The 14,438-nt window shown below is 41.9% G+C and overlaps 2 protein-coding genes across 4 annotated transcripts in view; one reads left to right on the top strand and one right to left on the bottom strand.

Annotated features, from left to right (window-relative positions):
* The first annotated feature begins 467 nt into the window (after positions 1 to 467).
* On the top strand, positions 468 to 9,751 carry HDDC2 (HD domain containing 2). Its single transcript, XM_071741026.1, has 6 exons — positions 468 to 714; positions 1,315 to 1,436; positions 2,347 to 2,449; positions 4,605 to 4,673; positions 8,264 to 8,402; positions 9,610 to 9,751. The coding sequence occupies exons 1-6, from the start codon at positions 655 to 657 to the stop codon at positions 9,702 to 9,704; spliced, it is 588 nt and encodes a 195-aa protein (XP_071597127.1). The 5' UTR covers positions 468 to 654; the 3' UTR covers positions 9,705 to 9,751.
* Positions 9,752 to 12,379: 2,628 nt separating this feature from the next.
* TPD52L1 (TPD52 like 1) overlaps positions 12,380 to 14,438 on the bottom strand; it is a 56,804-nt gene continuing 54,745 nt past the window's right edge. For all 3 annotated transcript variants that reach the window (XM_071741024.1, XM_071741023.1, XM_071741022.1), the window contains one exon: positions 12,380 to 14,171. In XM_071741024.1, coding sequence (XP_071597125.1) covers positions 14,040 to 14,171 — 132 coding nt within the window. In that variant the 3' untranslated portion in view covers positions 12,380 to 14,039. The remainder of the gene's footprint in view (positions 14,172 to 14,438) is intronic.

A 14,438-nucleotide genomic window follows, 5' to 3' on the forward strand; every position in this document is an offset into this window, starting at 1 on the left:
GATAAGAAGTCCCTCTCCAGCCTTCCAGCGTGGTATTTATTCAACTCACACAAGTGGTGAGAAATGCCTGTTGCCAGACCCTAGGAGTCCCTAAAAGAACCTAATGATAAACTCTTGAATGATTTTTAACTCATTCTAACTCTAGCTCAGATTTCTAACTTCTCTAAATAATTACACGAGTTTACACAATTTACCGTTGCAATTTAAAAATTTTTATTATTTTTTAAAGTATGCTACCGGTGACCGATAAGATCAGTTTAGACTCAAGAACGGGCTATTCCTGCCTACGCTACCGCCTTCCCCTCCCTTCACACCAGGGACCCCTCCTTCTCTTCCCCTCACACGGCGGCCACTCCGTGGGCCCCTTTGCCCCTTGCCTCGCTGCGGTCGTGGTTTCAGCCGCTACCATTACAGCGCTGTTCGGGATTAATCACTCCCCGCAGAGCCAAACCCTGAGGAGCGCGGAGCCGCCGCACTCGCACCCCCCGCCACATTTCCCTTCGTTCCCCCTCCTCCCTACGCCTGCAGGCCTGCGGCTGCCGGGGCGGGGAGAGCGGCGTCAGGCCCCTGCCTCCCTTCCCTTCCCCCGCACCGCCTTGCGCCGCCGGCCCAGGGGAGGAGGCATCCGGGCGGGTGTTGTCTGACGGGGGGCGGATGGCGGCGGAGCTGGGCGGTGGGGTGCTGCCCTTCCTGCGGCTGCTGGGGCAGCTCAAGGTGAGCGCAGAGCCAGAGGCTCCCTCGGGGGCCAACGGGCCCGCTCTAGGCTGCGGCGGCTGGCGGTGGGGGGACCCGCGGCCTTTCCGCGGAGCAGGCCGGGGTTCTCAAGTGGCTTTCCCCAGTAAAGCACCGGGCTGGGAGTTGAGTGGCGCCCGGCCTGGTCCCGACCGCACTCGGCGGAGAGCTGGGGCCTTGCAGCGGGGCGGCCGGCGGAGAGCCAGGGTCTCCGGGGTGTGGTTTGCCGGCCCGTCGCGGCGCCTGCGAGGCCCCCCCCGGTGCTGGGGCCGCCGCATGGGCGCCGGTCGGGGATGGGCAGGAGTGACTCGGCTGGAGGCTTCTGCCGGTGCTGCTGGGCGTGATGCTGGCCTTGGCTGTGAGAAGCGGTGCCGGAGCTTCCCGTCCGGGGCTCTGGGGGGCCCGGGGCTCTGGGGGGCCCGGGGCTCTGGGGCAGGTGTTTCCCGGAAGCATCAAAGCTCACTGAAGCACGGAGGCCACGACAGGACAACGATTCTAGCGGCGTCTGTGGAGAGAGGTCCCTCCGAACTAAAAGTTTTGGTGTTTGCATTGCCGTGACGCTCTCTCTCTCTCCTCATGCAGAGAGTACCGCGGACGGGATGGGTGTACAGGAACGTGGCGAACCCAGAGAGCGTATCCGACCATATGTACAGGATGGCGATGATGGCTTTGGTGACCAAAGACAAAAGCCTTGACAAGGACAGGTGAGGCTGCTACTCGTTGTCATGACCACTGGTTGTGTTGTGGGAGCCCTGCAACCAAAATGGTAAAAACAATTCTCACACTGAGGAAGAGCTTTTAAAATACATTGAAGGAGTTTGAAATCTATTCCTCTCTTTTCCCGTCATCCTTTGGGCAGGGTGCTGCTTACCTGGAAAGCTGGAAGGGGCTAAAAAACTTCTGTTCATAAACTGCAAGCCCCAAATGCAGGGTCTCTGAGCTGGCTTTCTCTCAAGCTGTAAGTAAGCAAGCTGGAGACCCTCAGTTAAAACACACTTGGAAGCATCAAGGAAAAGTAAAGCTGTATACTATATGGATTTTGACAGAGCAGCAGTGCACAGCCTCAGAAACCATAGCAGAGAAAGGATCGTTGTTGAATGATTGTCAGGTCTACTATGGGATCATGCCTGGTTTGTCCATTTAGGAACAGATGTGAAGGCTTTTCGAGTATCCTGCTGCAGAATGGCATAGCTGCAGAGCTATGAGGTAATGTACTGAATTTGGCATGGCTCCAATCAGATTACCTTCTGCCTGTTTAAGGAATAATATGAAGTGTGTAATGCAGCAAGTTATCACAACATCTTCAAAAGCCAAGCATATGAAAGCTAAGTATGTTACTTTTGAATGCTGTGCTCTGGTACAAAGTGTATTTATACTTAAATCTACTTTTAAAAGCAGCAGTGGCTAGAAATTGGGAAATTAAAAACGTGTAGGTGGAAATTACTTTCCTTAGCCAGAGGAGTGAAAAATGTAAAGTTTTTAAAAAAATAAAAACACAACTGAAACAACTTGTAAAATATACGAAGGTGGTAAATTATGTAGTCTTCTAGCTTTATGAATAGCAATAGCATAAAATACTGCAAAACTAATTATTCTGTCTCTGCTTCTTGTCAGATGCATACGATTAGCTTTGGTTCACGATATGGCTGAATGCATTGTTGGAGATATTGCTCCTGCAGATAATATCTCAAAAGAAGAGAAACACAGGAGGGAAAAGGTATGGATATACAGTGTGAACCCAACAGAAGGAGAACGTTTAAAATAAGCTTACTCCTGGCTGGATTTTTGGTAGCCTGAATTAGTCACGTTGCCCAGCGTTCTCAAGAGGTGGGGAGCAGGGAGTAAGTGCACTGAGGGGATGACAGTTCATGGTGGATCATTTTTGCAGTGCCAGATTCTGTGATTATGACAGAGACTTGATTTAAACCATTTGCACAGATCTCCAGACACGGGTGTCTTTTTTTGTCATGAGTCTTTGGGTGCAGCATGTGTAGAGTTATTTTATTATTTTATTTTTGGCCTTGTACATATCCAAACTGTTCGTTTGTCATTTCTGGGTTGTTGCATTTTTTGAGGAAAATGTAAGCCACTCCTCCAGCCACAGCTAGAGGGCAACGTGATGCCTCAGAAACTCGGAGATTACAATTAGCTCTAAAAAAGTGTATAAAAAATGCTGTAGTGATTATTTCCCCCCTCTGACTTTTATACTTACCTGTTTAAAACTGGGGCAAGTGGGGACAAGGAGGTGGGATGGGACATGACAGTTTGATTAGCTCTAGGAGTAAGCTCTTTGCTAAGAAAGCGGAAATAAAAGATCAAATTCTTAAAATGCAGTCTTTACTGACTGCAATCTTGGTATTTTTTTCATTGTACTTCCTCATTTGTCCTTACACTAAACAAAACAAAACAACCCTTTCTTGGAAGCCTTCAAAGATGTTTTTTTCACCCAAGATCAGGCTTCAGCTGTGCCTGGAGGAAATTGTTGTTTGTGTATAGGCAATGAAAAATATAGTTTGATGCTAAGTTTTCTTAAGTATTTGCATCTCCTTCTGTTCCCGTTTCACTTAGTGAGGACTTTGCTGTTGGTTTTTTGGAAAAGAGGGTCAAGCATTAAACATTTAGACTGGCTCTGAAATACTTCCTTGTAAAAAGACATTAAGGGTAACTGTTTCCTGAAGTGGTTTGAGCTGATACCTTGCTTCTGCTGCAGAGTTCTCCTTTTTTTCCCTTTTCTCTACAGCTGATGTTTTTTTCTTGTGTAATAAGTAACAGTTAGGCTCACCAATACTAAGGATGCAGAAAATTACCTTGATTTTAAAAAAAAAAAAAAAAAGGAGGGTTTTTTATTTTGGGTTTGGGTTGTGTTCTTTTTACCAGTGAAGTCATTTCAGCCTGCTAACCTTGAACTCTGCTGAGCTCCAGAGTGGGAAGGAGGTGGGGAGAAATGAGAGCTTGGTGCTTCAGTGGTGAGGAGCAGTTGATTTAGTTCAATCATACTAAGAAACCTATGCCCTGTATTTGAAGTGGAGAAACAAATGACTGCCCAAAACCTTTGTTGGCCTATGATGTTGGTTATTTCAGAAGCAGTCCTTAGTGTTACTTGGAAAACAGTAGAAACAGCACAGAAATGAGACTGATCAGCTGTGAGAGCCCAAAGAGCACGCAGAACAATTTCTGCTGGCTGGTTATCCAGTCAGTTTGATACTGTGTTAAACCTTGTACCAAGACTTCTGTTGTTGAGCAAATGGTATCTCAGGCTGGGAGCACTGTGTTTTATTGCTGCAGAGTATTAAATGGGAATTTTTTTCTCTCTCTGTTTTTAAAATTGGAGATTTTTAAGGCTTATGTTGTGTTGCCTGCCTGGCAGATGATAGCTGTTCTCAGCCCTGAAATGTGGGAATGTGCTAGCTGAGTGTCTGGGAGACAGCAGTTTCTTGTCAATAGTAGGAGTTAGCCTTTTGAAGCTGCTGTTATGAACTGCACCTGTAGCCTATTAAGTTCAAATGTTGCCTCTGCTAGTTAAATCTGGCAGGGAGGGGTGGTGAGTGCCAGTACTTTCCCAGTATTTGACTTGTTATGCTCTGGGTTTCTTTTCAGACTCTTGAAAATATTGGGTTGTTTCACTTTAAGGCTGTTTTTCTTGTGTTTTAGGCTATTTCTCTAACAATTTACTTAAACAGTTCCCAGAAAAGAGTCTTCTCTGAGTGGTCCTGTTGTTTCTCTGGCAGATCTATCTACACGTGCACTTTAAAATAATATACTGTGTAGTATATGTTTTTGCAAACTTCGAAAGAGGTAATTCTTAAAAAAGATAATGATAAAAATGTGCTTGCTCAAAAAATTGATAAATGATAGTATCTTCTTTTTTCCAGGCAGCTATGCAACAGCTGACCCAGCTTCTATCAGAGGACCTCAAAAAAGAAATCTATGAACTCTGGGAAGTAAGCTTGCATTCTTTTAATCCTTTGATAACATTTAGGATGACCCATTGTCCTTTGCCTGTTTACTTATGAAACTCTTTCATCTCTTATTTTGACCTCAGGCAAGGTAGATTCATTTGCTTGGGAGATAAAAGTTAATGAATCAAGGTCACTTTGAAATCCTTTTCAAACAGAAACCCCAAACTTCTGTAAAATAACCAGCTTCTGCCTTTGGCCTCTCAAAATTCCAGGTGAACCTTTCCCAGGGCTTTGTTCAGCTGAAGTGTTTGTCTTCTACATCCAGGTCTTTTGGATATAAATCTTTTTTTACTATGCTATCTCCTTTGTTCAGATCTGGTTGGTTGCAGCTCACTATCGCTTAATACATGAAAAAATAATGGGATCTGATGGTGCTGTGAAGTATTTTCTGCATTTTATGCAAGTAATAGTTCATGTGGCTTGCATTTCTTTACTGTACAGCCCATTAGGCTAAAATATTTTGTAGTAACTTCTGGTTTAAACTTAAATGGGGTGTACTGACACACAACAGTGCTTTTCTACAAACAACATGGATTGCTCGCTGGTCTTTGGTACCTTAAACATTTGTACTGGAAAATTTCTTCTGTATTTAAAGGTGATTTAACTTTTTGATGTGAAATCATGCTGTTAAATTGATAAGATCTTGTACACATGCAAACTCAGAATGATTAGATTATTTCTGAGGAGTTACAAGTTTATAATTGCTGTGCTTTATCTTCTTCTGGCATACAGTCACATTAGGACAATCATTAGCTACAATCTCTTGTTCATGTGTTGTTGAAAACAAAGCCTTATATGTTTCTTGGACTCTGTGACCTGAAACTATATTTTATGCTGATATTCTTACTTCTCCACATCGACTGAATTTAAATTTCAGATGCTTGCAACCACTTTCTGCCTTTAGTTACAGCACCCTGTTTGTTTGTGCTTTCTTCTGATTGCAGTTGTGTGGTGAAACTGATAATGGGAATGGGCTTTCAGTGTTATAATTCAAAGTAAAGGGGGTAAACTGGTATAGCCAGATCTGGCATGTGTATGCGTTTATTTAGTGAGCACTGGTTCATTTACCCTTGGGAAGCAGTTATAATTGAGGAAAAAAGTCCTGTAAGACTTTTTGTCTTTTTGTTGTTGTTGTTTTGTTGTTTGTATATATGTTGTTTTTCTTTGTCTCAGACTTCCCTCATGATTGTATAAGAGCTGGTTCAGTATTCAGTTAGTTCTTCATTGTGTTAGCTTTTTATCATTCTCATTAACAGTAGTTTAACATATGCACACTTTTGATAATTTGTTGTTTCTACCTTCAGGATAATTTTTTTGCATTCAGCCTCCACCACAGCAGTATGAGTCTAACCCACATAGCAGCGAGTGTAACCTAAAAACCTAATATTCACATGTTGGCCCTCTAGTTTTATTTTAAGTGCAACAACTAGGTGCTTCTTAAAAAGAAGGGAATAAAAAAGGCATAAAATATGAAGCCTTTCATCACTTGGGCTAGCCAGAGGCATTTCCCTCCAGTTTCTTTTTGAGAGAAGTTATGGCCCAGAGCTGAACAGAACAAGATCTGCCAACATTCTTAGCAAGTCCTTTCTGCTCTGTTCTGCCCTTGTCTCTGCCCCTCTTTCCCTTTGAGGCTTACAAGGACTATTGCTTTGGATTGTATGCCTGTGATGTATTTTCACTTTATAACTTAATCCAGGATACTTTTGAAATAACAGTAAGGTAAATGAGTTAGCACGCTTCAGCTCTGTCCTGCTTTTTTATTTTCAAGAGCAAAAGCACAGGAGTTATTTTTAAAAGCCAAGACTGTGGTGTTTGAGAGAGGAGTTACTGTTGTTCCAAAGTGTACTGTTATTTTGCACTCTAATACACCTGCGGGGAGGAAACAGTGAGTGTTTATTTTAGCACTGTTCACAGTTGCACATACAATAGCTGATGTTTCTTGAGGTTAATGTGAGATGAGGTATGAATAAGAACTCGTGGGTTGTATGCCACAAAGAGTTTAGTAACAGATTGATACTCCCAATTAATTGCTGGAGGTGAGACAGACCTTTACAAGCAAACAGCCGTGGTTTTCCTTCTCCTGAAGTTCTTTGTAATGCTGCCAAGAACTGGGGTTTTTTTTTTGGCGACCAAAAGAAAAGTGTAGAAAAAAATAGCTTTAATAATGTAGTAAGTACTATATAAGCAATTCAAATATGAGGCAAAGTTTAGAGTGAAAGGAGGAAAGGAAGGTAAAATTGTTGAAATTAAATTGCTTACTAAAATAATGATGTAATTATGTAAAAATGTAATTGCAAATTCAAACCATTGTTTAAATCTGCATAAAGTAGCATATGAATCAATCATGGCTTTCAGAATCTGGTTTCTGACTTTCAAAGGTAGAGCAATAAGCATAACAACAAGCAAGCTCCTAATAGTGTGTCAGACAAGGAAATGACCATGACAAAACTTATCTGAGCATCAGATGTGTGCTGGAATTACAGCCCGGGATCTTGCTACTATGAGTGACACCTACATTGTCATCTTAAGATGCAGAAAGAGATGCCATGTTCTGTGGTTTCTGGTAGAAAAAAACTCTTCCTGCATTTGTGCAGCTCTTAATCTGCAGAAGTGCTGTTTTGTTGGTTTTTTTTTTGATTGTGTGAATCTGAAAACACAGATGAGCCCAGTATATGCTTAAGCATCTGGTGTGGTTGGTGGTGGTGATGACGAACGGGGTCAGACCTGCTGGGGCTGTCAAGGTGATGGTGACCTGCACACAAAGAAGCCTTTTCTGCAGTTAGTTTTGAAAGTCAGGACAAAACCAGCTATGAGATACCAAATAGAGTGCAGTAGATTTGGAAAAGAGAAAGTGAAACAGCAAACAAGTCTGCAACCATCACTGGAAGAAAACAATAGCAAAATTGTTACAGTTGACTGGAAATGTGAATGACTCATAATATATACTGGTGATGGCTGGAGAGAGGGAAAAGATAGCAGAGGGATTAAAGGACTTAAAAGTCTGAAGGGAGGAAACTCCTTAACTACTCCCCTGCCTGTCTCCTAGGAGAGACACAGAGACATAAGCAGCTCAGACAGATTAGACCAAAGAGATGGAGTGACAGAAGAAATGTAAAGAACAATTTGTAAAAACGGGTGAAGAAGAGTGTAAATAGGTCTTTAAAATAAATGATGCTAATTTGTGGGCACACACTGTAGTAATTCTTAGCCATATCCAGGCCTGAAATGATCTTTATGTGTAAAATATACATTAAATGGAACCCATTGCTGTGTATCTTGTAGGGTTGCCCCCATATCATCCCCAGTTCAGCCAAAACACTTGGTGTGTTTTTAAGTTAGAGCATACAAAAGGATTGTGTTCTTAAGTCTTATTACATCTAATAGAAGTTAAACATGTAGTTACTTCAACTGTTTTGCTGAATAGCTGTCTTAAAAAGAGTGAAAAACAAATCTGTTGTGAATATTTAGGTATTTTCTTGTACTAATGAGGAAAATTTGAGATGCATAAAAAGCTTCTAATACTCTGTTTCAGAGCAACAAATTTTTTTTCTTCTAACTGCAAATCTGTTCAGGAATATGAAAACCAGTGTTCTGCAGAAGCCAAGTTTGTAAAACAGTTGGATCAGTGTGAGATGATACTGCAAGCATTTGAGTATGAAGAGCTGGAAAACACACCTGGCAGACTGCAAGATTTTTATGATTCAACTGCTGGTATGACATTTGGCCTTTTTTTTGTTTGTTTGTTCTATAAATGAAATATATATTGTACCTTTTTTTCTGATAGACATTTAGACCAAGTGAGAACTAGTCATTTTATTCATTGCTCAAGTACCTTAAATATTTGGAGTAAACTTGCTGCAGGGTAAAAATACCTTATGTTTATCTGTGTGTATTGAACCTGAATTTCATTTATGCCAAGTTCCTTTTATGGGCCTTTTCACCTAGAGACAGGACCCACTTTATGCTTGCGTGTGTTTAAGGGTCTCCTTCTACCATTAGAAGGCTGAAAAGAACATCTCTGACTTTCATTGGTGCAGTCAGCACCTTGTTTATGTTTTGTTAGTGTTTCATCAACCAGTGAAGTAAAATGTGTTACCCCTACATGAGCTGTGCTCTTGTGTGACCTGCTCAAGGTACACATGAGAACCAGTTCAGAGAAATAAAACTTCAGGTGCAGTTTTGCTGCTTTCTGTTCTGTCTCTTTTATCCTTTCCAAAGTAAATGGGTAGTGGAAAGGAAAAACAGGTAAAAGAATAGTCTTCATTAATTTAGCAAGGGGCTTGAACACCAGAGGATGACTGTGGCTCAATCCTATCCTGGGGAAAAAATAGGGACAGCCAAACTGGGGGAGAGGACGAGCAATCACTAGATGCAGTCCCTTACAAGTCCCATTTATACTTTGTTGACTCTTCAGGGAATAATAAGCTCTGTGAAAAATGCAGTCATTTGGTTAGGGAGGAAGGGAAAAGAGAAAAACATTAGCATAGCAGGAATACTTCATATTGTAATTCACATCTTTGACCTCCGTCTAGAACTTGGTAACTTAAACTAAGCTGGTGTCTTGAATAGAGCCTGTAGCATATACCCCATGTGCACCTGTGATTGGGGTGGTTTCCTGCAGCAGGATACAGAGCATGGGATTGTCCTGGTCAGAGTGAATGAGAGAATAATTTTTTCAGGTCTTAAGTGTCTGAATAGAGCATGAAATGATTTATTTATATTTTTTTTTAGGTTTGGGGAGGGGACATAGCTGTAACTACTCTTACAATTATTCCACAGTTGGAGTAAAGTGGGAGTACTCCCTTGCATAAAAGAATAATTTGGCCTTTAATTTTGAGCCTAAAGCAACATCACTTGCCAACCTCTCACACATAGGAAAATGAGAGCCTTTTTAATTAACTTTCCCTTTCTTTTGCAGGAAAGTTTGTTCACCCAGAAATACTCCAGCTTGTATCTCTGATTAACACAGAAAGGAATAAAAAAATAGCTGCTACATCTGATCCACATTCCTGAGGTGTTCATAAATGCTGTAGATATAATAAATCCTTTGTTTTACACTCTGCATTATTTTTTCCTTTGTAATACTGCTTTTTTTCTAGCAGATTTTTTTTTCTGTGTATTCACTCTTGATAATCTCAGGACCACTTAGATAGAAGCAGGTAAAATAATGACCTCCCTGATAAGAGGTTGTGTCAAGGACACAGTATTTAGAATGGTGTGTTTCCTCCGTTTTAATTAGTCTCTGATTGATGCAGTCTCAGTTACAAATAGATTCTCTATTAGAGAAATTCAGATACGTTTAAAAAGTAGCTGATTGCAATCTGATCTGTTCATAAAATACACTGACAGAACTTACTGTTCTGTGACTTCTAAGTATGCATGCATTTTAGTGCCTTCTTTATCAAATGGGTTAATATCTTTCCACTCTGCTACTCAAAAGTGAGACCAATGAGGACAGTTCTCTAGAAGCTCTTGACAGAGCCAGGCTTAGAAATGAGGTTTCTTTTGAGTGCATGAGCCTAGGAAGTGTGATGGTGGATAAACTTGGTAATCTCTCTGATTACATTGTCTCAATACATTTATTGTTTCATATTATTTTTCCACAGTTTGTGTGTTGTACCGGGGAATGTTGCTGACGTGTCTGTAAGGCAAGTCAGTGTTCCTGACTCCCTGTCATCCTAGGCTGGCAATTTTACAGACAGGTAATTGATAATGGAATAGCTGAAGTTGGGAGGGACTTCTGGAGCTTGCAGAGTCTAACGCAAAAGCCCACGTGAAGCTGGCTGAGACTTGTCCACGCTGTTACACACTGGCACTGATTCTGCTATAAATGACAGTTTTTAGGGGAAGCAATAACGCTAATGTAAGAGTACAGTATGTTTGTCAAGTAAAGCTGTAATGGTGGTAAATTCCATAATGAGGCTAGTGTCTGCATGATTAACTGTTGCATTGTGTGTGCAGCTGGAGATTAGGGTAGTGTCACAATTGCCAGATAATGGAAGTTTGCACCTGCAGTAATTAGATGATAGAAACCCAGAGTTGGCTTCTTTGTCTTCACCCTCATGTCAAATGAGGCAGCATAAAACTAAATTCTTTTGCCATCCCCTTTTAAGGAATGTGATTTAGCAGAGCATACACCTTCAGGCACCACAACTCTAGGAAGTGATTCCTTGTCATGGACTGAAGCCTGTGCTTTGTTCTGCAGTTGATGCCTTCAGCAGAGGCAGGGAGTGCTGGGCAGAGCTGCTGGCAGCTCCTGTCTTAGCAACTGGCACAAAACCCACAGAGTGTGTTGGTCCAGGTGAGACGTGGGGTGTCTGTTTTGCTCATGCAGGGCTGCAGTTGTGCTCTGTGGAGGCCCTGGAAGAACAAGCTGCACTTCACTGAGCTGTAGGGAACTGATTAGAGGTTATTTGCAGCTGATTGTCATACTGCAAGGGGAATGGAGTGGGGCCTGCAGAGCTTTCTTCAGGGTTTTATCCCACCAAGATGCATACAGAGCATGGTTTCTCTTAGTTCACATTGAATGCTAGGCCTGAAAGAGCTACAAGAAAAGTGGCTTTAAGGGAGGTTTGATAGAAACACAGCAAGAGCAGTCAGTTTCTCCAGCACAGCAGGAGACTGCTGGCTGGATATCCACCTTTTGGCAGGGGACCCAGGGGACAGACCACTGAACCCCAGTGAGCAGTTCAAGGGTGCAGGAAAGGTAAATATTGTCCTGGGAAGCAGGCATGGTTTGAGCTGTTGTTGTGTGGGGTTTGGTTTTGTTTAAATCCATCTAGCAGGTACTTCATGTAAAATTACATCCCTCACTACTCATATACTCACCGGCAGTGCCATTGTGTGTCAGTTTGGGCACTGCCTTTTTCTAGAAAAAAGGAGTTGGTTGGAAAGAGACTGGAGTGTGTGATCAGAAAGCATGCACCGTGATGACAGGTTGATCACAAGGTTAGCAAACCTCCTGGGGGTTTCAGGCTTCCTAAGGCAGTGGCAAAGTGAATGTTCACGTGTAGGAAAAGTGTGCTATGCCCTGGGGACATGACCTGTGAAAAGAAATCTTCTCCTGTCTTTCTCCTGATCTCCCTATCAGCATTGAGCCTACACAAAGTGTCAGCTGCTGTAGTGACAGTAACATGGAATGATTACTGTGGAAGAGAAGCTTGTCTGGCCATCCTGCCTCCACTAACAGCCAGAGTCAACACAAGCTCTTTAAATTATGTTCTTAATGAATGTAGTTTAAAGCCATTTACTGCATTCCCAGAAGCATTTTTCTTTTTGTATGTGCATACGCATACATAAATAACACATAAAATGAGGGCTAAATCAGCATCCTGGAGGAAGTGACAATGCTTGGAGCAATTGTTTTCACCTTGATTTGGCTGCTGTTCCTGCTTGCTTAAAAGGTTGTCAGTACTTCTAGACCCAGAAATGCTTTCTGCCATGCATTCATTTCTACTGAACTCCAATTATTTTTTTTTTTCCTTTGAACCTGAGAAATTTCAGATCTTGAGCTTCAGCTTTCCATGGGAAATTTCAGGTCCAGAAGGAGCTGAACAGATTTTAAAAACTGTAGGAATAGCAGATTATGTTTTTGCAGCTGACCTTGATAGTCTACAGTGACAGAGCAGGGTTTAGAGATGCACAGTAATACTGGTAAATACACAGAATTAAAAAGAAATCACAAGGTGTAAAAGAGTAAGAGAGAAATTTATTTTTAATAAGAATATTAACTTCATTTACACAAACTAAATTGACCATTAATATTTTCTCTATTTAAATAAATTCACATTTACGCACAAAACCATGTAAAATGAGCTACTAAACTGTCACAAGAAAACTGTACTAAAAAAAACCCTAAATGGATTTGCTTCCATGCTAAAAATCACAATAAAGAGGCATTTGATATAAATGTTCAAACTTACTTTATGTCCTGTTGGACATTATGAAAGGACTTCCAACTTCTTAAAAACTATAACAAATGCCACACAGGAAAAAAATTACTTAAAGCCAAGTTTCCTCACAAGATTTTAAGCAGTTTGTAATGTCAAATGCACTAATACTGATTTGAAGCTTTGGCTGATGCTCAAAAAATGCATCCCTTTAAAAGCAGCCAGACTCTTTCCCATCTTTATCCATAAAGTTGCTTTCACCTCAGTCTGGTGAGCGGCGTACGCGGCATGCAGACTGACAAGACAGCAAGATAGCGTCACAAGTGTGCTGCTCTTTTCTTGGGGAAAAAAAATGTTAAAAGGATGCAAGAAACCGTGCTGAAGCAAAGCCAAGAGATGGCGGGGCTCTTGGTGACCAAGCAGATACAATGCAGGTGGTGGAATTACATCCTGGAGCGACGCACGGCAAAATTCGACACCGAAAGCAAAGCGCCTGCGCATCCTGTGCGTGGTAAGAGAACGGGGTTAATGGGAGCAGCTCTGAAATGCAGACTGAAGGTATGGGTTCTCAAAGCTGCAGCATGTCTGTAGCCAATTGTCGGGTTTGTATTCTTTCACTTAAGGCTGTATCTTGACTGAGGCTCATAAATAAATATACCTTCCCTTCTTTTTGAGGGGAAGGTGTGGAGGGAAAAATTATTAGAGGGTACCCTCCACTCCGCTTCCCTCCATAATTAACTTACACTGTCAAGGCTTACCAAACCAGAGAGCAAGCAATGGAATGTATTTTAAAACTGAAGCTTTTTGAGCTACAATGTTCATCTTAAATCAGCAGCTGTGATCTGTTCAGTTTCTGTAAGAATGACTGGGTATTGCTCCCTGTCCTTAAAGCTGCTGACTGGGTGGAGGGCAATGCCAGACTGTACCAGCTAAAGGAGAAAAAACTTTGTGACAATAAGCAATTTAATTCCATTAGGAAGTAGATTATGTACAGATACTCCTGAGCTAAGGGCACCTGGTATGTCTGCTAGACAGCTGGTACATGGAATATTGCTGGCAGTAAAAACCTTTGCACAGCTCTGAGTCCATCTGTCTTGATGTGGCACTGAGAGGAGAGTGTGAAACCAAGAGATGGAAAACAAAACTAAAAGAAATAAGAAGAGATTTGGGAGATTATTCAAGGGAAGTTATGTGAAAACTCTTCTGGTAACTTACCATAATATTTAGAGCATTATAAATCAATGACTCATGTACAGTTTCTATGGTTTACAAAGTACCAAATGACAAAATGGCCCATCCAAAATACAAATAGAGAGAGGCAACGTTTTTCCAGCATAAGGCCTGGGAGGCGATTTTCCAAAGCTGACAGAACCATGTTGCACAAGTTGGGTGGCGAGGGAGGTCTAAAAATCACTGGCTGAGCAAGTCTCTGACGAGGGGCATGTGAGGCTCAGGAGGGCTAACACTGAAGCTCTTCCTCGCTCTCAGGGAGGCAGCTGCCAGCCAGAGAGCTCTGGGCACTGGCGTGGGCTGTAGAGCTGAGAACATCTTCAAAACTGCCCCCTGTGTGGCCTGTCCCACCAACCTTGGTCTGAAATTAGGCAAAAAGAGGACAGTGAGTTGCTCTGCTCGCACTGCAGCAAGTGTCATTTGCATTTCACGTGCTGGGAACTGTTCAAAGCAGGCAAAGAATATGTGGGGTTGTGTTGTGGTTTTTTTTTAACAAACGTAATAAAAACAATTAAATAAAGCAACCCCTTGTCCTAATCCAATTTCTGAAGTTCTAGACTGCAATCATAAAATCTGCCAGTGGCATTTATTATCTATAAAGGAACCCAGTTCTTAAGTAGGTCCCTAG

The sequence above is a fragment of the Heliangelus exortis genome, chromosome 3 (genome assembly GCF_036169615.1).
Source record: "Heliangelus exortis chromosome 3, bHelExo1.hap1, whole genome shotgun sequence".
Classification (NCBI taxonomy): domain Eukaryota; kingdom Metazoa; phylum Chordata; class Aves; order Apodiformes; family Trochilidae; genus Heliangelus; species Heliangelus exortis.

Bases quoted from the DNA above. Each gene is read 5' to 3' on its own strand.
- HDDC2 (XM_071741026.1), top strand. From the start codon at position 655: ATGGCGGCGGAGCTGGGCGGTGGGGTGCTGCCCTTCCTGCGGCTGCTG. The intron at 1,437-2,346 runs GTGAGGCTGCTA...GCTTCTTGTCAG, and splicing joins AAAAGCCTTGACAAGGACAG to ATGCATACGATTAGCTTTGG. The intron at 4,674-8,263 runs GTAAGCTTGCAT...AAATCTGTTCAG, and splicing joins AAATCTATGAACTCTGGGAA to GAATATGAAAACCAGTGTTC.